Below are 25,327 nucleotides of genomic sequence, written 5' to 3'. Positions count from 1 at the left end.
CATATAGGTGTCCACATAGGCCAAAATTTAGTAAACCTGGCATTTCACACACTAGCCTCAGACAGAAGCCCACAAGAGTAGGATGCAGCAAATTTCTTAAGAATCAAACTCCTCTTAATAAATTTGTCGCATCTTCGGCTGTTCTAACAAGGTACAAAATGTAATCAGTTAAGCCTTATTAAATGTCCCCTCAGGTAATGCAAATTATGTATTGCTCACTGTCACAAAAACTCTATAGATAGGAGCACCTCAAAGACATTAGGTTGATACACTGTGGGCTAGATTTACCGCGCCAGAAATTGTAGCAAAAATATATGCCAGCTCATAGCTGGCAAAAATGACAGTTTGCGCGTGATGGTCAGGAGCCACATTCACTATCACCTTGCCTGGCAGATTCAGGGTCTGGGAAGACATTCTCCCAACAGGCTGGCGCCTAGGAGGCAATTTTGGGACCCTTTCTAGTGATTTTTCTATGCATACTCATAAAATAGATAAAACTTTTGTGTATTTTTTTTAGGCTATTAGAGTGATTTTCTTTGCATTTTTTGCGAAAAAATAATGTAATAGTCGTACAATTTTTATACATAAGTATGGGTTTGTTTGTTATAATATGAAAAATCGCAAAACAGAAATGAATAAAATACAGTAAGTTCAAGTTCTTCTGTTTGTTTAATTCCATAGAGAAAGCTTAAAATGGAATACATATTTATGTCAGCTATTGTCTAATGTTAATTTTGACAGTTGGTAAGAAAATATACCCACCTTCTCTTCTTGGTGTCTGGTGGTCTTCTGCCAGCCGGACAACCAACCTGTAGTTACTATTTAGGGCAGACCTCGGCAAATCTTAGTCAAGTCTAGAAGCCAGCTCTAAAAGTTAGGAGCCAGCAGCAAAACGCTTTAGAGATAAATCCACACTGCAACTGAGGATATGTGAGCCTGACTTGCCCCTCCAATAATCAGACTAGAGCTCCTCTTGTTAGTTACAGCAGCGCCCCCCCCCCCAGAAGTAAAACGGTCTGTCTATTTCCCCCTCTAGTAGTAAAAGCACATTCACATGGGACAGAAATGGTGCTACAGAGGGTCACACCATTACCAATCCGCAATAAAACCACATAGTGGCAAAAACTGCATGTACTTACCCGCCTCACTACCAAAGTATTCACAGGGCACCGCCCCCCCCCCCCCCCGAACTTTCAAAGTAGTCACAGCCTGCCCCTTCACGTTCCTAGTGGTTACAACAACACTCTACCCATCCCCCTCCCAGTAGTGAAACCAACACTCAAAACAAGCCCACCCCCCAGTTGTCACAGCAATACTCACTGCCAGCCCAACTCACTGTTCCTGGAAATGTATGAATACATTGACAACTAGGCATTGTTATTCCCCTAGTCAAAAGATTGTGTCCCTACAAAGCCTAACACTACCAGCGCTAATTGGACAGTGCCACACTGTAAAGGGACATGCCCCATTGATAAGGGGAATAGTTACACCCAGTTGTCAATTTATTCATACATTTCCAGGAGGAACAGCACAATACTGAATTCTAAAAAAGATGCTCCAGAATTGTAATTTTTGTAGGAATGCAATACTAAAACAGACATGTCTGGCTAAATTACAGATTCTCTTTAATAGAGAGGAAAAAAACAATATCAGATTAGTCTATAGGAATCTGTCAATGGTTTCCAGGTTGCAAAAGTCTTTGTTTTTTACAGTTAAAAATAAAGTGGGAAGTAAATGAAAATCTAAAAAAAAATAAATCAGAATGCAGATAAATTACAAAGCTACAATTTTACATTCATCCACGGAGCAACTTGCTGTTTATTCTTTTCAGGCACAAAGTCAGGGGGTGCTAAATCACAAAAGTGCATTCTAACTGCACAAATCAAAATATTAAATTCCAAATAGGCCACAGATGTTTATGTTGTAGCCTTAAAATAAAGATTATTTACATGAGTTGTACTCTATGGCCTATGATAATCTCACTTCTGCTTTGTAGCTTGTACGGCCTTTTTCTGATTCAGTAATTAGAAAGAATCCTGAATGTGTATTATGTCTTCGTAGCAATATAGCTATGATTAATCCTCAGGTAATTCTGCATTGAACTAGAAAATCCACATTAATCTGGCAGCAATTACCTGACTAATAACTTGTTGATTACATTTAATTTTTAAAGCAAACCACCTTAACATTCTAAATTAATAATGAAAAATCCCTTTTTGCATAGAAGAATTTGATTGCTACTTTCGCACTTTACTCCACATGCTCCCACTCAGTGGCTTTATGGGATTATTTTCACTGGGAACAAATGGTGGATGGACAGGGGATTATACCATTATAGAGGAGGTATCACGAATTTACACCCTAGAAACCACAGCAGAAAAACACTTTCATTAAGCCCGGGACTTAAATGTATGGTTCTCTTCTCTAAAAACACCTATACACTATCTATGAGTCACTCTCAGATACAAAAGTTGGTGTTTAGACAAGGGAAATATTAAAAGGCAAAATATCTAATAAAGATATAAACTATAAATAAGTTTCTTACTCTAGAGTTAGCAGTCTGTCATATGGTTTTGACCCTAGCACCAAGTTCTAATAATGCCATGACATCTCTGGTGCCACTAGTGCACAATAGTATCTGCAGCTGTCAACAGCTGGGGAGGCACATGACGATCTGAGAGAATGGTTGGTGCTCGTAGCAAGTTATGAACTCTTGATGTAGTGGTAGATTTTTTGGATGAGGTTTGTCCCCCTGTGTCTCTCAACTGTTTTAAAAGGATGTGGACAGGAGGGTGCCATGTTTAACACTTGGTGAAGTTGACCACAGGTTACCAGGTGGTTAATTACCGACACTGACCACAGCCCAAGCTCTGCTGCATCAGAAGATCCTAAATATCCCTTAAAGGGGTTCTACATGCATTTTAGATTGATGGCCTATCCTTAGGATGGACGATCAATATTAGATCAGTGGTGGTCCGACTCGCACCCCAGCCAATTTAGCTTCCTGAAGAGGCCATGGCGTTCATTGCTACAGCCTCTGCAGTGTTTACAGGCACAGCGCCGAACACATCTGTAGCGGCTGTGCCATTCACTTGCATGGAACCGGAACTGCAATCCCAGGCACAGACGTATTCGGCGCTGTGCCTGTAAACTGGGAAAAGCCGGACCCCCACCGATCTAATATTGATGAACTATCCTAAGGATTGGCTATCAATATAAAATGCCTACAGAACCCCTCTCATGGGCTAATTGAGGTTTTGTTTTGTTTTTTAGCAGCCTGCATTGCAATAGATATATGCTGTAAGAAAATCTCAGTTAACTTTGAATTAGTCAAGCAGAAATTTAATAGAACATGTTTTATTTTTTTCATTTATATAGTGCTAACATATCCCACAGGGATGTACAGAGATCCCTGTCCCCAATGGAGCTTACAAATTAAACTCCAAAATGAAACTATCAGTATGTTTTTGGAGTTTGGGAGGAAACTGAAGGAAACCCATGCAAAGACAGGGAGAAGATACAAACTCCCTGCTCTTGGTCAGAATGGAACCCAGCGTTGCAAGACAAAAGGTGCAAACCACCGTGCTGCCCATGATAAAGGAAAAAGACCAAGGCAAAAGGGTTGCAGTTTGAAGCAACATGGTCAGCCAGGGTAATTATAATAGGATTTAATATCTTTATCTATTTAAACGTTTCATGCTTTATTATTAGCGTGTGTCATGGGCTTTCTTGGTGGGTATATAAGGTGTGCTATAGGCACTGGGTACCAGGGAGGGGCGCGGCACTGGGTACCAGGGAGGGGCGCGGCACTGGGTACCAGGGAGGGGCGCGGCACTGGGTACCAGGGAGGGGCGCGGCACTGGGTACCAGGGAGGGGCGCGACACTGTGTACCAGGGGCGCGGCCCTATCTACTAGGGGAGCAGTCTGGCCCTATTTACAAGGGGGAGGGCTGTGTGACGCTATCTACAGGGGGCTGTGTTTGGCGAAATCTTTAAGGGGGTGGCCGTGTGGCACTATCTACTAAGGGGGGTGTGGCATTATATACAAGGGAGGTGGGCCATGTGGCACTACATACAAGGGAGGAAGGGCTGTGTGGCACTACATACAAGGGGGTCTATGTGGCAGTATATACAAGGGGGGGCTGTGTGGCACTATATACAAAAGGGGAGCTGTGTGGCACTATCTTCTAGGGGGCTGTGTGGCATTATATACAAGGGGGAGGACTGTGTCGCTATCTACAGGGGGGCTGTGTGTGGCGCTATGTACAGGGGGTGTGTGTGGCGCTATGTACAGGGGGTACAAAGGGGGCATTATTACTGTGGGGGCACAAAGGGCACGGTTACTGATGGGCACTTTTGTGTCGAGCATTAAGGGATCATTATTACTGTCTAGGACAGTGTGGATTAGGAGTTTGTTCATAGGATAGGGTATAGGTGTCGAGGGTGCTGGAAAAGTGAGAAACCAACAGGTCTGTGTGTCAAATTCTGCAGAGACAAGTCGTGGCTGGAATAAGTAATCACAGTGGTCTGGGCCGGATGGAGAAAAAAAAAAGGGACGTGAATGACTAATCAGAGAAAACATCACCTGTGAGTCACTAGATGTAAATATGCTGTAATCACTTATATGGTCTGCAGAGCTCCTGTGTATAACTAGCATCTACCACTATATGGTCATTATATGGTGGTAATATTGGTGTTTGTATAGCGGTTTTTATTCAGTAACAATATGGGGGTATTATTCAGTCACTATGTGGTTATGGTGTGGCCGTATTACTCAGTAACAGTATGGGGTAATATTCAGGACCTTATAATGTATTATTATTGGTAATATTGGTCTTATAATAGTGAGTTGTGCTCAGTAACCGTATGCAGGTAATATTTTATCTGGTATGGTGGTATGATTTAATATATATATATATATATATATATAAAATGTTTTTTTGTGTGAGAGGGGGGCTTGCAACACTCATGAACCCGCTAGAAATCAGCGATGCAGTTCTCTGCACACCGCCTTCTTAACCCCTTCCCTCTTTGGCCACTTTTGACCTTCCTGATAGAGCCTAATTTTTCAAATCTGGCATGTTTTATGTATGCGATAATAACTTCGGAGTGCGTTCACCTATCCAAGCGATTCTGAGATTGTTTTCTCGGGACACATTGGACTTTGTTACTGGCAAAATTTGCTCGATACATTCAGTATTTGTGAAAAACACAAACATTTTGTGAAAAATTGCAAAAATTAGCATTTTTCTAAATTTAAATGTATATGCTTGTAAGACAGGCAGTTATACCACACAAAATTGTTGCTAATTAACATCCCACATATGTCTACTTTAGATTGGCATCGTTTTTTGAATATCATTTTATTTTTCTAGGACATTACAAGGCTTAGAACTTTAGTTGCAATTTCTCACATTTTCAAGAAAATGTCAAAAGGCTATTTTTACAGGGGGCAGTTCAGTTGTGAAGTGGTTTTGAAAAAACTTCACCCCTCAAAGTATTCAAAACAGCATTTAGAACGTTTCTTAACCCTTTAGACTGCAGTCTTTAGAAATATCCCGCATGTTGCCCTAGTATGGTAATGGCCTGAAGCACCGGCCTCAGAAGCAAAGGCCATATTGAGTGTTGGGGCCTCCTTTTTATTAGAAAATATTTTAGGCACCATGTCAGGTTTGGAGGGCTCCTGCGGTGCCAAAACAGTGGAAACCCCCCAAAATTGACCCCATTTGGGAAACTAGACCCCCTCAAGGAAATTATCTAGGGGTATAGTGAGCATTTTGACCCCACAGGTTTATTGCAGAAATTATTGGAAGTAGGCTGTGAAAATTAAAATCTACATTCTTTCAAAGAAAATATAGGTTTAGCTAATTTTTTCTCATTTCCACAAGGACTAAAAGAGAAAAAGCAGCGCCACATTTGTAAAGCAATGTCTCCCGATTAAAACAATACCCCACATGTAGTCCTAAATGGCTGTTCGGACACACGGCAGGGCTTAGAAGGGAAAGAGCGCCATTTGGCTTTTGGAGCTCAAATTTTGCGGAGGCCAGGTCACATTTGCAAAGCCCCCGAAGGGACAAAACAGTGGAAACCTCCCACAAGTGACCCCATTTTGGAAACTACACCCCTTAAGGAATTCATCTATGGGTGTAGTGAGCATTTTGACCGCACAGGGGTTATATAGATTTTATTAGGATTGGGCAGTGAAAAAAAATCCTTTTTCTTCAATAAGACGTAGCTTTAGCTCAAATTTTTTCATTTTCTCAATAAAGGAAAAAAAGAACCACAACGTTTGTAAAGCAATTTCTCCGGAGTATGGCAATACCCCATATGTGGTCATAAACTGCTGTTTAGGCACACGGTATGGCTCAGAATGGAAGGAGCGCCATTTGGCTTTTGGAGTGCAGATTTTGCTGGATTGGTTTCTGGGCACTATGTTGCATTTGCAAAGCCCCTGTGGGACCAAAACAGTGGAAACCCCCCACAAGTGACATTTTGGAAACTACACCTCTCAAGGTATTCGCCTAGGGGTGTAGCGAGCATTTCAACCCTGCAGGTGTTTTGCAGAAATTAGTGTGCACTCGATGTTGCAGAGTGAAAATGGTATTTTTTCCATAGATATGCCAATATGTGGTGACCAGCTTGTGCCAACATAACAAGACAGCTCTCTAATTATTATGCTGTGTTTCCTGGTTTTAAAAACACCCTACATGTGGCCCTAATATTTTGCCTGGACTATCGACAGGGCTCAGGAGTGAGAGAGTACGATGCAAAATTGAGGCCTAATTTGGCAACTTATATTGGTTCACAATTGCAGAGGCTCTGACTTATGCCACTGTAGACACACACCCCAAAAATTGTTAAAAGGGTTCTCCCACGTATGGCGATGCCATATATGTGGAAGTAAACAGCGGTTTGGGCACACTGTAGGGCTCAGAAGGGAAGGAGCGCCATTTAGCTTTTGGAGCGTGGATTTTGCTTGGTAGTAGTTTTGTTTGGAGTTTTACTGGTGTTTACGTTTATAATGTGGGGCATATGTAAGCTGGGCAGAGTATATCAGGGGTATAGTCAGGTGGTATAATAATGGGGTAAACAATAAAATAATCCATAGATGTGTGTTACGCTGTGAAGCAATCCTCTCTGCACAGGCTGGTGTCGCAACTGATAAATGGTGTAGTTACTTATCCCCCTTTTGGTCCACACTCTGCACCTTTGCAGTTTGAAGAATTTTGCTGGGAAGTGTTGTCCTGGTAGAATATGGGCACCCTCTCTTCCAGCAGATATGTTTGGGCCCTCCCCTTCCTGGTTCCCTAATTTTAATGCCTTGATAATTCGCCTCTTGAAACAGAAGAAATGTTCCCCTCGGGCCACCACAACTGCATATTTTTCTTTCCTGACTTATTGGAGTCTTAACGGATTCTATTTTTTCATAGACGTAGTGGGGTGAGGGCTGTTTTTTTGCAGGACGCGCTATAGTTATTATTGGTACCATTTTGGGGTACATGCAACTTTTTGATCACTTGTTATCCTTTATTGGGAGGCAAGGCAATAAAAAAACAGCAATTCTGCCATAGTTTTTAAAGTTTTTTTATACAGCGTTCACCATGCGTTATAAATTACATGTTACTTTCATTCTGCGGGTCAGTACGGTTCCGGCGATACCTAATTTATAGAACTTTTTTAGGTTTTACAACTTTTTGCACAATAAAATTACTTTTGTAAAAAGAATGTATTTTTTCTGTCGCCAAGTGGTAAGAGCCATAACTTTTACATTTTTTTGTCGACTGAGCTGTCTGAGGGCTTGTTTTTGCGAGACGAGTAATAGTTTTTATAGGTATCATTTTTGGATACATTCGACTTTTTGATCACTTTTTATTTCAATTTTTGTAAGACAAAGTGACCAAAAAAAAAAGCAATTCTGGCATTATTTTTTGGGTTGTTTTTTACGGCATTCACTGCGAGGAACAACTAACATAATATTTTTATAGTTCAGGTCACTTACGGACGCGGCGATACAAAAAATTTATGGTTTTATTAATTTTTTACAATAATAAATTACTTGATAAGGGAAATAGGGTGATCGTGTTTTATGTTATTACTTGAAACTTTTATTTCATTTTTTATAACTTTTATTTTTGCACTTTTCTTTAGTCCCACTAAAGGACTTGAAGCTCCAACTGTTTCATGTTCTAATACATTGCACTACCTATGTAGTGCAATGTATTAGAACGGTCAGTTATTCACTGACAGCAAGCCGATCAGGCTCCGGCTCCAGTCGGGGCCTTATCGGCTTCCGTAATGGCAGACAGGAGGCCATTGTTAGGCCTCCTGTTGCCATAGTAGCAGTCACCAGCCTTGCCATTGCATGGCAGGATGCCGATTTGCTACAAACCACTTTGATGCAGCGATCGCATTGGATCGCTGCATCGAAGGGGTTAATGGCAGGAAATCGGAGCTAGCTCCGGTTCCTGCCATTACAGTGGGATGTCCGCTGTAACATACAGCGGACACCCACTGCTGATGACGCCGGTGCAGCTTCTGAGCCACAAGATGAGCCGGCGCCATCTTGCCGATGGTACCGGAAGCCTTTGAGGCCCCGCTGCCGAGCGGGGCATAAGAGGCTTCTGTTGCTGGCAGACCGGGAGTTAAGTATTAGGCTTCCGATCGCCTTTGCAGCCACAGGCAACCCAGTGATTACGTTGCTGGGGTGCCAGAGGCTAAAAACTCCTCACATGCTGCGATCTCTATTGAACATAGCATCTGAGAGGTTAATCGGCCGGATCGGATGCTAGCTCCGGTCCTGGCCGATACCTCAGGGTGCCAACTGTAACATACAACTGTCACCTGGCAGTGATGATGCGGGCTCAGCTCCAGCAACGTAACGGTACTGTGCTTTGCGGGAAGCCCTTCCCGATTGAAACGTATATATACGGCGCATGTCGGGAAGGGGTTAATTGACTGCATTATTGATTGATGGGCGTGTTAAGGGTGTGTTCACATCAGCTTTTGGTTTCCGTTGATGGGTTCCATCAGACCTTTCTGTTGGAGGAACCCATCAATGGTAAGGCAAACGGAAACCATAGCTTCCGTTTGCATTTCCATTGATTTCAATGGTAATGCTTCCATTGCAAATGGTTTTCGTTTGTCTCCGTTCCGTAAGGTTTCAGGTTTTTTTGACAGAATCAATAGCGCAGTCGATTGAGCTTTTGTTTCCACCCAAAAAAAAACGGAAACCTTACGTAACGGAGACAAACGGAAACCATTTGCAACGGCGACATTAACATTGAAATCAATGGTAATGCAAACGGAAAGCTACGGTTTCAGTTTGGTTTACGTTCATGAGTTCCCCTGTCGGAAAGGTCTGACTGAAGCAATCAACGAAACCCCGACGCAGATGTGAAAAGGCCCTAATTCAGCATTTGGGGTCCCACTTTTAACTTTGCCCAGGGCCACACTTTGTCTAAAACCGGTCCTGCATTTAAGTAATGTTGTATCAGAAGGGACAAGTGGGGATCATCCACATTTTTTCTTTAAAGGCGAAATGTAGACCTTTGACATCATTGTTTTTTTTTACATACAGCTGCTTTGTATCCTGTATAAAGAGCAGCTGTATCGTTCACTAAGAGCTGAAACTGTCAGGTCCGCGGGCCTGACTGGTTCGGAGTTCGGTGACAGCGGGTCGGATCCACCGGTTATCGATCACATCTAAGTTATGAACTAAGTTATTATATTATAGGAGGATCCTGCGTGTCAGAGACACACAGCATCCGCTGACACTGAACCCGGATACGGGATTCAGTGCAAGATACAGCTGCTCTGTATACAGAATACAAAGTAGATTTATGTCAAAAAGTAAAAATATATTTTGATTAAGTATTTAGGAAGTGGAACCAATCACACGAATGCACAATTTTATATATATATATATATATATATATATATATATATAAAAAAAAAACGATATCAAAAGGTGTACATAGCCTTTAATATCAGCTTTTTAGTCTACCTCATTTGCTGTTAAGTAGTCCTGGAAACTAATTTTTCTAGGCTAAAAGGAATGGTAGCGATAAGATGGTTTTCCATGGTTTAGTGCACCAGGTAGTTTAATCATAATGTTCTCTTCCATTATTTGAGATAACAATGAAATTAAAGTCAAAAATAGTTATCGGTTGTTTTACCATCAATTTCATGTGAAACATTTTTCATCCCTCCATGCTCCAGTGTTGTGCAGCTTAGGTGCTCGCAAACTAATGTAGCTTAGTTTCATGAAAAAACAACTTTGAGAATGCTTCCACAATTTGTAAAACTTCCATAAATAGTTGAAGAGACAATGGGATGATATGTACACACATCTTAACCAACTTACCACTTGGAGGCTTTGGCCGTGGCGGGACACTTCTTTTGGGGGGCAGTGCTGGCATATCATGCTTGGTTTTAAATGGGTCCTCAGAAAATCCTGAACTCGGGAAAGTGGCAGCAAAGGGATCTGGAGTTTGGTGCTAAAATTGCAGAAGTTTCAGAAACAAGATGTTAAAATCAAAGGTAGAATGGGACAATCTCAACTTAATCACAAATTTCCTTTTAATACACATGATCTGAATTTCAATAAGATCTTATGGCTTTTAGTTGTTTTAAGTGCAGCATAAAGTTTTTTTTTTTAGATCTTTATTGCAACATAATCAGGAGACATGGGACTAAATGCTGAAAAAAACAAACTGAAGGGCGCTGGGCAATTCTCAATGGGCATCAAATGGTGAATCTTTCTATTATCCTAAGTTGAAGTTAAAATTCTTATGTTAGAAAGCGCTCCCTCAAGAAATTTACTTTGTGAATAAAACTGATCAACAACACAACAATGTGTGAGGTACAAGGATGAAATATATGAAGGTATGAAGTTTGCATAGTTTTCTGCAAATTTTTGTAAGTTATTGTATGTCTACTAACTGCAAAATGCCACAAAAAATGTTCTGACATTCAATGTCAATGTAAAGGGATTCGGTCATCCACATTATGCAGCGTAATATAGTGACAGACCTGCTGATTTCGGCGGTCTGTCAATTATGTGTTAAAGTGTACCCTTTTATGAGAACTTCCATTCAGAGCAGACAAGTCCAGCATATTTATGAGAAGCCGTTGGCTCCGTCTACTTTCTGCTGACTGACAGAGGTCTCTTTTTCACTGTGCATAGGGAGACTTCTGTCAATCAGTGACAAGTCGGCAGAGCGAATGGCATCTCATGAATACGCCGGACTCCTCCCTGGCGGCCATGGGCTCTGAATCTAAGTTCTCATAACAGGGTTCACATTAGCAGACGAGTGACAGAACATTGAAATCAGGACCTGTCACTTTTTAAGCACATTGCACATTTTCTTATTTTGATTAATCTTCATCATTTAAAGTACTAGAAAAATACCAAGTATAAACTTTTCAATTTTTCCCATAAAACAGGATTTTTTTATTTATAAAAAAGCGTTTTTCAAGACGAGACAAAATCACTAGCTCTTCTTACCTCAATGAAGGCCATGTATATAATAGAGACAGTGGCAGCTGGGGCATGAGACAGGTATGCTGGGTTTAACTAGACTGACCACAGCCCTGATTGTGACAACTATCACACTATCAGGGGGCTGAGAACATAGTATGTAGTGTTAAAAAAAAAAAAAACTAACTACATAAATAAACCCACCAAAGGTCTTTTTTGACCATCTGGAGTACAAGTTGCAGAAAAAAATGTATAATGTAAAAAAAAACAAAAAACAACAACTATATCTGTAAAAAAAACTATTAAGAAACCAAAATAACCACACCTCCATGCCAACGGGTCCAAAGCTCCAGCCCCGACGCCTGGCTAAGTTAGAGGTTCCTCTATGTAAAAAATACAAATACTATGGGGGAGATGTAGGAAAATGGTGCAAAGGTAAAGTGAACAGATTCCACCTCTCATTTCTCAGACGCCTTTTGGAAAATTAAAATTGCGACCTGACTTATTTTGCCATGGGCAACTATACAACTTTTCCTTTGCACCAGTATGGATACATCTTCTGCTGTGTGTAAAAAATAAATACATTAAAAAAAAAAACACATTTATAGCACATTAAAGAAAAGTTAAAGCAGAAAATCACTAAAAAAGTAAGGCCAAAAATGACGGGGTTAAAATAAGATTTGGGCTATTCAGGCTTATATTCTTGACTGTAGTGAATAAGCTTGCACTAAAGAAGCTGGGTAAAACCAGGCTGCTTACGTTGAGCAAAATGGCAATGCCCATTGGATATTTGTGATGGGCACTGAAAATATTGCTGTGAATATTACAAAAAAGGAAAAATGAAAAGTAAAAACATTTACAGTTCTCTTAGTTCCTCGTCTACTTTACCCTAGTGGAGCCAGTGCTGCAGATCTCTCCTCCTTTACTAAAAGGAATGACAATCTGTCATGTTAGATACGGTGGAGCAGCAGCCCGGTCAACAGTCGTGTCTATAATCCTGCAAGTTCCCATTACACTTGCCATTCCTCCCCTCTCCCATTAGTACATTTCAATCTGTGCTGGGCTGTTGTAGTCACAGGACTAACTTGCAAGTTCCCTCTACAGACATACAAACGGTGTAATTCACCGATTGGTTAAAATATTTAAGTCTTCTTGGTCATGTGATGGACACACCGGTGCACAGCTCGTTACAAGACACAGTTCTGATAACTGTACTGTACCTGTGTATCCATCCCATGACCAGGACAGACTTATAACCACTAGAAGTAAACAATGACGGTTCCTATATGAATAACTGCAAGCAGAGATCTCGAGTAAAATGAGGAATTAATACAGAAAGAATATTAGAAAATGGTATAACTTTTCACAACAAACAAAAACAGTAATTTGCGAAAACCAGAATACCCCTTTAAGGTAGACAGTTCAATACCGCTAAGAATAAACTTGTCTTTTGTCATGTGTCCTTATAATAAAGCAAACTATTACAACATGGAAAAACATTGATGCCATTTTTTTTTGCAAAAGGCTCGGTCTGACAACTTTTTTTGTGAATGGGAAACTAACAAGCATCCTTAAAGCGTTTATTCAAGAGAATAAGAATCCAAAAAGTCTCTACGGAATTAGGTAAAATAACAAACTAAACATAACACCTATTAAATCCATTGCCACTCCAGTGCCGATGTATCGGTGGTCCCTGTTGAACTGTCCTGCAGTGATGACGTGCTTTGTATGCGCTGACCGCTGCAGCCAATCACTTGCATTGCCGCTGAGGCCAGTGATTGGCTGTAGCAGTCACATGGAAGTACAGCCTGTCATCACTGAAGGGAATTAGCGAAGACCACCGAAGCATCATCGCGGATCAGCAGGGGATTTAATAGGGGACTTATGTCCGGTTTGTTATTTTTTATTTCCTGCTGTCAGTCGGTCTTCTTATTCTCTCAGAGGACCACTTTAAAAAGGATTTTCATATGCAGGTCCCCTGAGGATGAGCTGATCCGCTGCCAGGACCCCATGTGAATGGTTGCTGTTGCCGGGTGAAACTGCGAAAGAGTCCTCTTTTCCCCTGCAACAACGTTGAAGTTAAAATCAATAGGCTGGGTCCTCTAGTGGGACAACTGCTCTTTTAAGTGGCTCCCTGCTCCTGCTAACAAAGAAGAGGAAGATTGTGATGCCAAAGGCTTAAGGACTAGGACATCCACTTTTCCAAAATATTGTAGAACCTCTGTTCCTTACATGTTTGTAAGTCGGAAACCATGAGAATGGGAGAAAGCATCCTTCAGGATTTTGGATGGGTGCAAACGGCAGGATAAAAGGTAAAATTGTACAATGGTCTTTACCATTTTACACAGGGATGTTAGCGGGAGTTTAGAGTTCCCTTAAATTAGGACATCTACAACATCCCTTTAAAAGGTGAACTAGTGGATGCACTTGTAAGCACTAAAAGACTCATGACTGGTTATCGCCTCATACTACACCCCTTTGCAAGACTGATCTGCCTAAAAAACCCATCAAAGCATAACCCATTGACTTAACAGAAGCACTTCCAGCTTTATGCAAGTGTAGAGGGGCAGTGCCTATAGGTACAAATACCGGCATTAATATGGTATATCAATGACACTTAACTTGCCCTTCACAGGATGCTCCTAATGCAGAAGTAGATATCGGTCAGGTGTGCTTTTAGTTTTTATGTTTTATTACATGCAGTGGACCTTCAGTTCCATACATATTCAATTTACTAGAGAACCAACTATACCCAAGGAGGGCTGAGAGGAATTTACTCAGAGAATTAGTGACACAATGTGTAACATCAATTTCATCAAAACGTGAATATGTATATCAATCAATCATCTAGATCGCTATGAGAAATCCACAATAAATAACCAAGCGTAACTTGGTGCATTGATCAAAAGCAACTTGGAGACCTATAGACTAGAAAAATGATCAACTCTGGCACAAAAATAAGAGTATAAAAATAAATAGATTTTATTACAGATAGACACAACAGACTAAAAAGATGAGTCACACAATGAGAAAGCGTCAACCTATGCAAAGACCAAAGAAACATGTGTATAGAGCATGATCATTTTTTTGCCAGAGTTGACCATTTTTCTAGTCTATAGGTCTCTCTATATTCAATTTACTATAAAGCTGCGCCGAAAAAGTTAAATATATATATATATATATATATATATATATATATATATATATATATCTACTCACTTGCCGTGTCATATGCTTTAGCAAATTATAATAATGTGCTAATTTGTACCAACTCTACTTTCTACCTTCATAGATACTTTCCTCCTGTTTCTAATAAGAATCCGGCAGCCGTTGATATTTGTTCAAAGATCAAAAAGATTTGTGAAAAGAATGTGGTTTCCTCTGAGTTTTGTTTTTAATTTTTTTATTATTAAGCACCTGAGTGCTAGAAAGTTTACAACTGTTAGCAGGGATGAGTGGGAGGTTGTACATCATACCGTCCCTTTGTCAAGGGATTTTCGAAGAATGAGATAAATGCTGTACCAATGTTAGGCCAGTATAACCTGTTTTTGTTACAGTTCTGAAAATGTTTTCTACTGGCGCGAGAATCAGAAAATTACAAATAAATGTAAAAAAAGTGTCCATCACCCAGACTATCAAGCATTTTCTGTATACACTTCCACAGGGAAAGAACCATGTATTACTGGACATCGGTACTGATGAGGATCCTAGGCACTCTCCCAGAGTCCTGCAACGTCAAGCTGTGAGGTTCCTTTGTGGCAATTTTAAATGCAATATTAATGAAGCTACAATGTTTCATTATAAAAAGGGGTCCCGGGGTGCCTAATCTTACTAACTTTACTATGCAACCCTAATTCCAGAGATAGCTCTATAGCTACACACAACCTTTCACCCCCAAATCGCTCTATTATCATTCTCTTCACGTGGAAAGGCCCACATCGGCATGTAATAAGGTGATATCGGCTCCGCACAGATTCTTAGACATCTAAACCCCTCCAGCATCAGTTATATATTTAAAGGAAGCCGCAGACAATAGACAAGCACGAATGATTTCCAGTGGTGTCACTATTTTACCATTCTAAGAATCTGGATTTTATGTGGATTTCCCTTTTAACAAGGCATAAGTAAAACATTTAGAGAGAGTGGCCTCCCCTATATGTAAAGATGAGAAGATTGTGTGGTGTAGCATAGTTGATGGGATGATATGCTCAGAAGAGCATGTGAACTGGTGCAGCAATAGGACAGCGGAGCTATATACTAGCAGAACTGTATGGTGTTGTACTATATTGAACGAGAATGATTTCTTACTTATTTTTTTTTTTAAACTTCCAGCAGTCACTTAATATGATAATCTGGCATCATGTCGGTCCTGAGTTTGGTGGATTATTCTACGTTAACTGTAATATAAAATTAAGAAATCTGTTATCTGCTCAGTCTTCAAATCGCAAAAGATGCATAACAAACTGGCCAATAACGGCGCTAGAAACCCACGGATGCCGTATACTAATAATCTGCAATCTGATCAAAAGATCGGTGCCAAGCATCTATTAATGATTCAGCACAGATAATTTGAAGTCAGGAATTAAAAAAACAAATTCAAATTACTTGGAAAATTGTACTGCGTAAAAACGTTCTAATAATTCTAGATCAGTTACTGATCAACACAAACTATGATAATCTGCTATTTTGCTTAAATCTTTGTGCAACGATCAGATCTTGGGTGCAGCTTAAAAAGAAATTCTCATGCAAAACTACAGAGCAGCTGAGATCAAAACATGTCCTGTTTAGCTTATCTCTGCCATCAGCGGAGCAGTGCATTTGTGGTTAAGACTGCCAATGATGGGAAAGTTCTCAGCAAGAATTATAGTACATTATTTCTGTTTTATCATACCTAGTCTGGACACTAACAGCGAGTTTCAACAGCTTTTATCCTCTGCAAAAGTTTACAAATATTGTAAATACAATTTTCCATGTTACAATCTTCAGATCTCACGTGTTAATGTTTGACTGCACTCCAATACAGATTTTTTTCCCCAACAGTACAAACCCCTAACCCTCTACCATATATCTGCACTATAAATTTTCGTCATCTGACTGTTCTCCCTATATTCACTGCCAGTCCTCCCAATAATAGGGCACCATCTTTCTACATTCTACCTGTATCATGGATGGTCCTCTATGCTGTACAGTATAACTGATGGTGACCCACGCTATTGTGTCTATTACATGTATTAACAGTGTGGTCACTAAGGACATTGACAGCCAGGGAGAATAAGGCCATCAGTACATGCAGAAGTAGGTTGGTTACTATTTTATTGTCTTTTGGTTATGCGAATGTGGTTTTGCAAGTGAAGTTTAGCTCTGTTCACATTAGAATTGAAGGCATCCCGTTCAAAATGACTTGGCACTGGGTTTTGGTTTCCATTATATATGGAAACCACAACATAGATGTTAACAGAGCCGTAGGCCTTTAACCCTTTCCCTCTTTGGCCACTTTTGCCCTTCCTGACAGAGCCTAAATTTTTAAATTTGACATGTTTCACTTTATGTGGTAACAACTTTGGAATGTTTTACCTATCCAAGCAATTCTGAGATTGTTTTCTTGTAACACATTGGACTTCATGTTACTGGCAAAATTTGCTCGATACGTTCAGTATTTAATGGTGAAAAACACCAAAATGTAGAAAAATATTGCAAAAATGTGCCTTTTCTAAATTCAAATGTATCTGCTTGTAAGACAGGCAGTTATACCACACAAAATTTTTACTAATTAACATCCCCCATATGTCTACTTTAGATTGGCATCGTTTTTTGAACATTTACTTTCTAGGACGTTACAAGGCTATAGCAGCAATTTCTCACATTTTGAAGAAAGTTTCAAAAGGCTATTTTTACAGGGGCCAGTTCAGTTGTGAAGTGGCTTTGAGGGCCTTATATAATTAGAAACCCCCAATAAGTCACCCCATTTTAAATACGTCACTCCTCAAAGTATTCAAAACAGCATTTAGAAAGTTTCTTAACCCTTTGGACATTTCACAGGAATTAAAGCAAAATAGTGGTGAAATTTACAAATTTCATTTTTTTTTTGCAGAAATAAATTTTGTATTTTCCAAAATTTGTTTTTATTGAATTAGAATCAAACAACTATAAGTGTACTATAGGCAAGCAGGCCAACAATCTTAGGAAGTGCAGAAATAATAAAACAAAAAAAGGGGGGGTTCATAAACAAATAAGTCAGAGTCTGAATATAGCACACCATCTACAAACCATATTGCACACATGGTATCTCCAGGCAACATGACAGAAATAGAGTGTGTAATTTAGGCAAGTGACCAAGTCTAATATGTGAGGTCTTACAACATAGAGACCAGCTAAGCAGCATATGGATAGTGCCCCTAGAGCACTACCTAAAAAACGACAGCTTTTATAACCATGGATCCTTTCCCGACAGAACATATAAATGAAGTGGATGAAGTGTAACCAACAGGGGGATGTCGTGTAGTGTTGAAATCCTGCCATGGTTTCCATAACTTCAAAAATTTGGCATGAGTACCCCGCTCACAACTAGAGAGTTCCTCCAACCGAGCAATTTGTTGAATTTTCTCAAACCCTTGTTCCAAAGATGGAGGAGTTTGTGATCTCCACTTCAGAGGTATGAGAAGCTTAGAAGAGGTTAGGAAAATCGTGAGGAGATTATTCTTGGAAAAGAGCAACTCCGGCGTTGGGAGCCAAAGCAGGATAAGTTCAGGAGAGAGGGAGATAGACTTGGAACAAATTAAATTTATATGATGTAAAAACTCTCTCCAGAATGGTTTGATTACAGTACACTTCCACCAAATATGTGACATCGTTCCTCGCTCAGAAATACACCTCCAACAGGTATCATCCGGAGAGTTACCCATTAATTTAAGCGGACACTGACTTTTATACCATCTTGTCATGGTCTTATGAGAATTCTCTTGGATCCTAATGCATCTCGAGAACTCATGCGAGTTGAATAAGATTCTGGAGGTCTCCGAGGGTGTAAACCAGGTGTCCTGTTACCTCTCCCAAGCTGCTAGAAAAAGGATGGTGTAACTGTTATCATTGGAGAGTAATAATCCATAAATTTTAAAGGTCATACACTTAGGTAGCTGAGGAGCCATCAACAATGTCTCCAACCAGTTGATGTCTCTTAAAGGGGATTGAGGCATTCCCGCAAATCTTCTACATATGAGCTGGAAGGATAATGCATGTAGAAAGGATACCCTATTAGTCTCGGTCGTAGATAACAAGGAAACCAATGTAGGTATTTGCCTTGGGTTCCTGAGGTGCTGAGCTATAGTACAGTTCGTGAGCTTTGACCAGGGGAGTAATAAAGTAGGTTGTTGTTTAACATATGCCGGGATAAGACTAAGCGGCATCAATGGGGACGGGCAGCTATAAGCTTGTGACAATGCCATAAAGTCTTGCAGAAATTCATTTTTAATCCATTTTATTTTTGCAACACAAAGATTTACCAGAAAAATGCAACTCAACATTTATTGCCCAGGTTCTGCAGTTTTAGGAAATATCCCACATGTGGTCCTAGTATGCTTATGGACTGAAGCAAAGAAGCACCTAGAGGATTTTGGGGCCTTCTTTTTATTAGAATATAATTTAGGCACCATGTCAGGTTTGAAGGGCTCTTGCCGTGCCAAAACAGTGGAATGCCCCAAAAGTGACCCCATTTAGGAAACTACACACCTCAAGGAAATTATCTATGGATATAGTGTACATTTTGGCCCCACAGGTTTATTGCAGAAATTATTGGAAGTAGGCCGTGAAAATGAAAATCTACATTCTTCCTAATAAAACGTAGGTTTAGAGAATTTTTTCATTCCCACAAGGACATATAATGTGGTGACAGAGCCTCTTTAAATGCCCTATCTCTTACATAAAGAGAGCGGCGCTGTAATGTAGGTAACAGCAGTGTTTTTGATTTAGAAAAACAATCTATTTTCAACAAGTTATGAGCAATTTTAGATTTATGCTAATGACTTTCTTAAATGCCCAACTGGGCGTGCTCTTACTTTTGACCAAGTGGGCGTTGTGGAGAGAAGTGTATGATGCTGACCAATTAGTGTCATACAGTTCTCTCCATTTATGTATTCAGCACATAGTGATCCTGCGTTGTTCACTATGTGCGGTCACATACACTCACATTAACGTTACTGATTTGTTTTGACAGTGAATAGACATCACCAGGACGGGATGTCTATTCACAATCCCGACACTTCGGTAACGTTTGTGTGGGACTTACAGCACAGCACACCGAGATCATGTTGTGTTGTCATTTACAGCGTGATCTCGCGAGATTATGCTTGCTGTGCTGTAAGTCACACACAAACGTTACCGAAGTGTCAGAATCGTGAATAGACATCCTGTCCTGGCTGGAGGTGATGTCTATTCACTGTCAGGACACTTCAGTAACGTTAATGTGTGTGTACGTGACAGCACATAGTGAACAACGCAGGATCACTATGTGCCGAATACATGGAGAGAAGTGTATACACTTCTCTCCACAACGCCCACTTGGTCAAAAGTAAACACACGCCCAGTTGGGCATTAAAGAGGCTCTGTCACCAGATTTTGCAACCCCTATCTGCTATTGCAGCAGATCGGCGCTGCAATGTAGATAAGAGTAATGTTTTTATTTTTTAAAAACAAGCATTTTTGGCCAAGTTATGACCATTTTTGTATTTATGCAAATGAGGCTTGCTAAAGTCCAACTGGGCGTGTATTATGTGTGTTACATCTGGGCGTGTTTACTTCTTTTACTAGCTGAGCGTTGTGACGAGAAGTATCATCCACTTCTCTTCAGAACGCCCAGCTTCTGGCAGTGCACAGACACACAGCGTGTTCTCGAGAGATCACGCTGTGTCGTCACTCACTTCCTGCCCCAGGTCCTGCATCGTGTCGGACGAGCGAGGACACATCGACACCAGAGGCTACAGTTGATTCTGCAGCAGCATCGGCGTTTGCAGGTAAGTCGATGTAGCTACTTACCTGCAAACGCTGATGCTGCTGCAGAATCAACTGTAGCCTCTGGTGCCGATGTGGCCGACACGATGCAGGACTTGGGGCAGGAAGTGAGTGACGTGACAGCGTGATCTCTCGAGAACACGCTGTGTGTCTGCACTGCCAGAAGCTGGGTGTTAACGAACAGAAGTGGATGATGCTGATTCGTCAGCATCATACACTCCCATTCCTAACGCCCAGCTAGTAAAAGAAGTAAAAACGCCCCGATGTACACACATAATACACGCCCAGTTGTACTTTTACTGTAAACACGCCCAGTTGTACTTTTGCAAGCCTTATTTGCATAAATACAAAAATGGTCATAACTTGGCCAAACATGCTTGTTTTTTAAAAATAAAAACGTTAATGTAATCTACATTGCAGCGCCTATCTGCTGCAATAGCATATAGGGGTTGCAAAATCTGGTGACAGAGCCTCTTTAAGAAAGTCATTAGCATAAAGCTAAAATTGCTTATAACTTGGTGAAAATAGATCGTTTTTCGAAATAAAAAACACTGCTGTTACCTAAATTACTGCGCCGATCTCATTATGCAAGAGAGAGGGCACTTATAATGTGGTTACAGAGCCTCTTTAAGGAGAAAACGCACCGCAAGATTTGTAAAGCAATTTCACCCGAGTAAAACAATACCGCACATGTGGTCATAAACGGCTGTTTGGACACACGGCGGGGCTCAGAAGGGAAAGAGCGCCATTTGGCTTTTGGTGCTCAAATTTAGCAGGAATGGTTTGCGGAGGCCATGTCACATTTGCAAAGCCCTTGAGGGGACAAAACAGTGGAAACCCCCCCACAAGTGACTCCATTTTGGAAACTACACCCCTTGAGGAAATTCTCTAGGGGTATAGTGAAAATTTTGACCCCCACATGTTTTTTGCAGAAATAATTGGAAGTAGGCCGTGAAAATGAAAATCTAAATTTTTCCCAATAAAACTTAGGTTTAGCAATTTTTTTTTTAATTCCCACAAGGACTAAAGGAGAAAAAACACCACAACATTTGTGGAGCAGTTTCTCCTGAGTAAACCAATACCCCACATGTTGTCATAAACAGCTGTTTGTACAAACGGCAGGGCTTAGAAGGGAAGGAGCACCATTTGGAGTTCAAATTTAACTGGAATGGTTTGTGGAGGCAATGTCACATTTGCAAAGCCCCTGAGTGGCCAAAACAGTGGAAACCCCCTAAAAGTGACTCCATTTGGCAAACTACACCCCTCAAGGAATTTATCTAGGGGTATAATGAGCATTTAAAAAAAAATTATTCAATTAAAAATCTATGGATGTGTGATAAACTTTGAAGCACTCCTTTATGAACAGGCCAGTTTTGTCGGGGCAAATTTCACAATGATAAGTTGTGTCTTGTCTTCTCCCCCTTTTGTAACACACTTTACACCTTTTTTGGGTACTTCCCTTTTTACCAGTGGAGGGGATTTCGCCAGGAAAGCGTTGCAATGGTACAATACGTGGACCATCGCTTCTAGAAGTACTGGGGCCCTCCCCTTCCTGGTTCCCAAATACAAGGGCCTTGATAACCGCCTCTAGAAACTGAACGAATGTCCCTGTCCGGCCTGCACATTGGTATTGCAAGTAAGAGTTAAGCCTCATGCACCAGGCCGTGCCCGTAATCACAGCCCGATTGCGGGCACAGCCGGCCGCCTACACCCGCATGTTCGTGCTGTGATCCCATACAAAGTATGGGAGCACGGCCCGCAAAATACGAAAAGTAGGACATGCTCCATATTTCCCGTGACAGTCGCCTTTCCGTATCGCTACGGAAAGGTGTCCGCGGCCAATAGAACCTGGCTGGTCCGTGATTGCGGACCGTATTGCGGTCCGCAATTACAGAGTTTTTTTTTACGGTTGTGTGCATGGGGCCTTATACAATGCCATCTGTAGAATTTGTACCACACCTTTATTTTACGCATGGCACCGTACAGATTCAGTACTTGATCAGAGAGATCAACCCCTCCCATGTACTTATAGTTGCCTAGGATGGCACCGTGCTCAAAAACCAGAGAGGCCTCTCTAAAACTCTGATTGAGCAACCCTTAAAGGGTAGCTAAAGGTTTGACAAACTTCTGATGTGTCATAGTGACATGTCAGAAGTTTGTATTGGTGGGGGTCCGAGCACTGAGACTCCTACCAATCGGTAGAACGAAGCAGCTGAAGTGCTCGTGTGAAAGGTCAGCTGCTTCGTGTCTGTTCGGCTTTTTCCGAAAAGCTGATGTATCGGAGTACAGGCTCCTAGACTTTCAATTGAGTCCGTACTCCGATACATTTATTTCCGAAAAAAGCCAGAGCAGACACGAAGCAGCTGAGCACTCAGACGAGCACTTCAACTGCTTCGTTCTAGAGATTGGTGGGGGTCTCAGTGCTCAGAGCCCCACCAATCCAAACTTCTGATATGTCACTATGACACGTCAGAAGTTTGTCAAACCTTTAGCTACCCTTTAAGGGTTGCTCAATCAGAGTTTTAGAGAGGCCTCTCTGGTTTTTGAGCACGGTGCCACATGCTGCAGTACTTCTGGTGGAGAGGCATTTAAATAGTGGGATGCTGGTTTAGAAGTTATCCACGTAAAGGTGATAACCCTGGTCCAGCAGTGGGTGCACCAAATCCCACACTATTTTTCCACTAACTCCCATGACAGGGGCGCATTCTGGAGGTTCTATCCTGGTGTTTTTCCCTTCATAAACCCTAAACATGTAGGTGTACCCTGAGCTGCTGTCGCACAGCTTGTACATTTTAATACCATACCTCCCCCTCTTGCTTGACAGGTATTAGCGGAATTTTAGTCTCCCCTTAAAATGTACAAGGGACTCGTCTATTGCAATGTTCTTTTCGGGGATGTAAGCTTTTTTAAATTTGGTGCAAAAATAATCAAAGATTGGCCGGATTTTGAATAGGCGGTCATATGTGTGGTCATCACGGGGCGTGCACTGTGCATTATCATTATAATGCAAAAAATTCTGAATTATTTCAAAACGTGTCCGGGTCATTGCCATGCGGTATAATGGAGTGTTGTATAAAGTGTCCGCACTCCAGTATTGCCTAATCTCTGGCTTTTTTACTAAGCCCATATGTAGGACAAAGCCCCAAAATTCCATAATCTCTGCTGCCTCTATTGGTTTCCACCTAGCAAACGATGACATGGGGTTTTGGCCTAAAAATTGCTGGGTGTATAAATTTGTCTTGGTCACAATTAAATTAACAAAATCCTCAGAGAAAAAGAGCTTGAAATAGTCAATTTCTGCGAGGCCTAGAGTCTCAAATCGAATTCCTGAGCTACCTATGAATCCTGGAGTGTGAGGCTCATATTTATCAGGGGTGGGTTCCACATGGTATTACTCATTTGGGGGGTTGCCTCAGCTGATGTAAGGGGGCGCCTTTGCGGGGGTTCATCACTGGATGAGGAGGTCAAGAGGAATGGGGCAATTTCCTCTTCTCCCTCTCTGGCCGATTCAGTGCCAGAGGCCAGGATGGCGTATGCCTCTTCGGAAAAATAGACCCTTTGGGATGATTGGGACATTTTTATTAGGGGGGTATGTAGTGCTTCAACACATGTAATACTCAATTTATTTTTAGAGAGGTGGTTGTTTGTGCTTTTACACGTGTACATGAAATTTATAGGGGGAAAAAAAAAGGAAGAAAAGAAAAAGAAAAATTTAGGAGAAAAATGTATTGAACGTCCAATATAGAACTGTAAAAAAAAAAAAAATTGAGCTACAACTGTGTCACTACGCTATAAAAAAAATTTGTGACCTAACTTCAGTTAAAAAAAAAAAACAACGAATGTCAGTCACTAACGGACGCTAACTATAAGCTGTAAATGTACTCCAGAACTGTATAAAAAAATATAGCTATAACTTCTGCTATATATTTTTTTTTTAAAAACGGACGTCAGTAAACATACGCTACGCCCAAAAAAAACCTGCGTAAACAAATTACCACTGAGGCTGATTATAGACTCAGCACTCAGTGGCCGCAGGGCGCACGCAAAAAAAAAAGGCCAAAAAATATAAAACCTGCGCCAATAATTGAGAACAGATGCCGATCAGTGATGGTCACTGATCAGTGCTCAGCGGCCGCAGGGTGCACACAGGGAGACAGTGCAAAAATACAAAAAAAAGTCCTGTGCTAAAAATTGGCGGTCAGTGATGGCGGTCACTGATCTGCACTCAGCGGACGCAGGACGTAAAAAAGGGGAAGAGGGGGAGGGGTACAGGGATAAGACGTTTAGGGACAAAACAAGTGCTGCTGCTAAACAAAAAATAAAAAATAAAGGCAGATGTGAACAGCCCTTAAGCATTGTAAGCAGTGCAAACTATATAGCTTCCACAGCATAAGCAACATACAACAATCACAAGACATATCCTCTTGTAACTAGAACCAAACACATAGACCGGTACATGCACTGGGTGCCTACTAAGTTCACAAAGCAGATTTGGTTTGCCGTGATTATTCACAAAAACATTCGAATGCATCCTTAGAAGTTTCTTATAAATTCTTTCCGAACAGTAGCAGCTGATGTTTGCCTATACTAACAAATGTTTATCAGAAGGTATTATTCCTGACACAGGCCTCTGATATATTTATTCACTGATTTGCTGCCATTTACTATGACTATGATTGAATCACTATGCGGTGTCCTATGTGGTTTTTGATCTAGTTGATTAACATAGTATTTGTATTCCAGTTCAATATACAACTGTATGTCTACAGAAATTGCCAGAGTGACACATGGCCATGCTATCTTAAAAATCACAGAAATCTATCATGTTGCACTGGAATGCTGACT

At 40.9% G+C, this 25,327-nt stretch overlaps 1 protein-coding gene across 7 annotated transcripts in view; it reads right to left on the bottom strand.

Moving 5' to 3' along the window:
* Window positions 1-25,327, bottom strand: part of EPS15L1 (epidermal growth factor receptor pathway substrate 15 like 1) — a 239,977-nt gene that overhangs the window by 35,378 nt on the left and 179,272 nt on the right. For 6 of the 7 annotated variants that reach the window (XR_012847578.1, XM_075825344.1, XM_075825345.1 and 3 more), the window contains one exon: window positions 10,364-10,496. Coding sequence is in view for 5 of the 7 variants with exons in the window: in XM_075825344.1 (XP_075681459.1) it covers window positions 10,364-10,496 (133 nt within the window). In the remaining 2 variants the exon portion in view is untranslated. Of the gene's footprint in view, window positions 1-10,363; window positions 10,497-15,787; window positions 15,877-25,327 lie in introns of those variants that run through there. The other variant, XR_012847579.1, reaches the window with a different exon arrangement.

Source organism: Rhinoderma darwinii, chromosome 1 (assembly GCF_050947455.1).
Source record: "Rhinoderma darwinii isolate aRhiDar2 chromosome 1, aRhiDar2.hap1, whole genome shotgun sequence".
NCBI lineage: Eukaryota > Metazoa > Chordata > Amphibia > Anura > Rhinodermatidae > Rhinoderma > Rhinoderma darwinii.
Note: the sequence above shows the minus strand (reverse complement) of the source record. Positions and strands in the feature narration are given on the sequence as shown.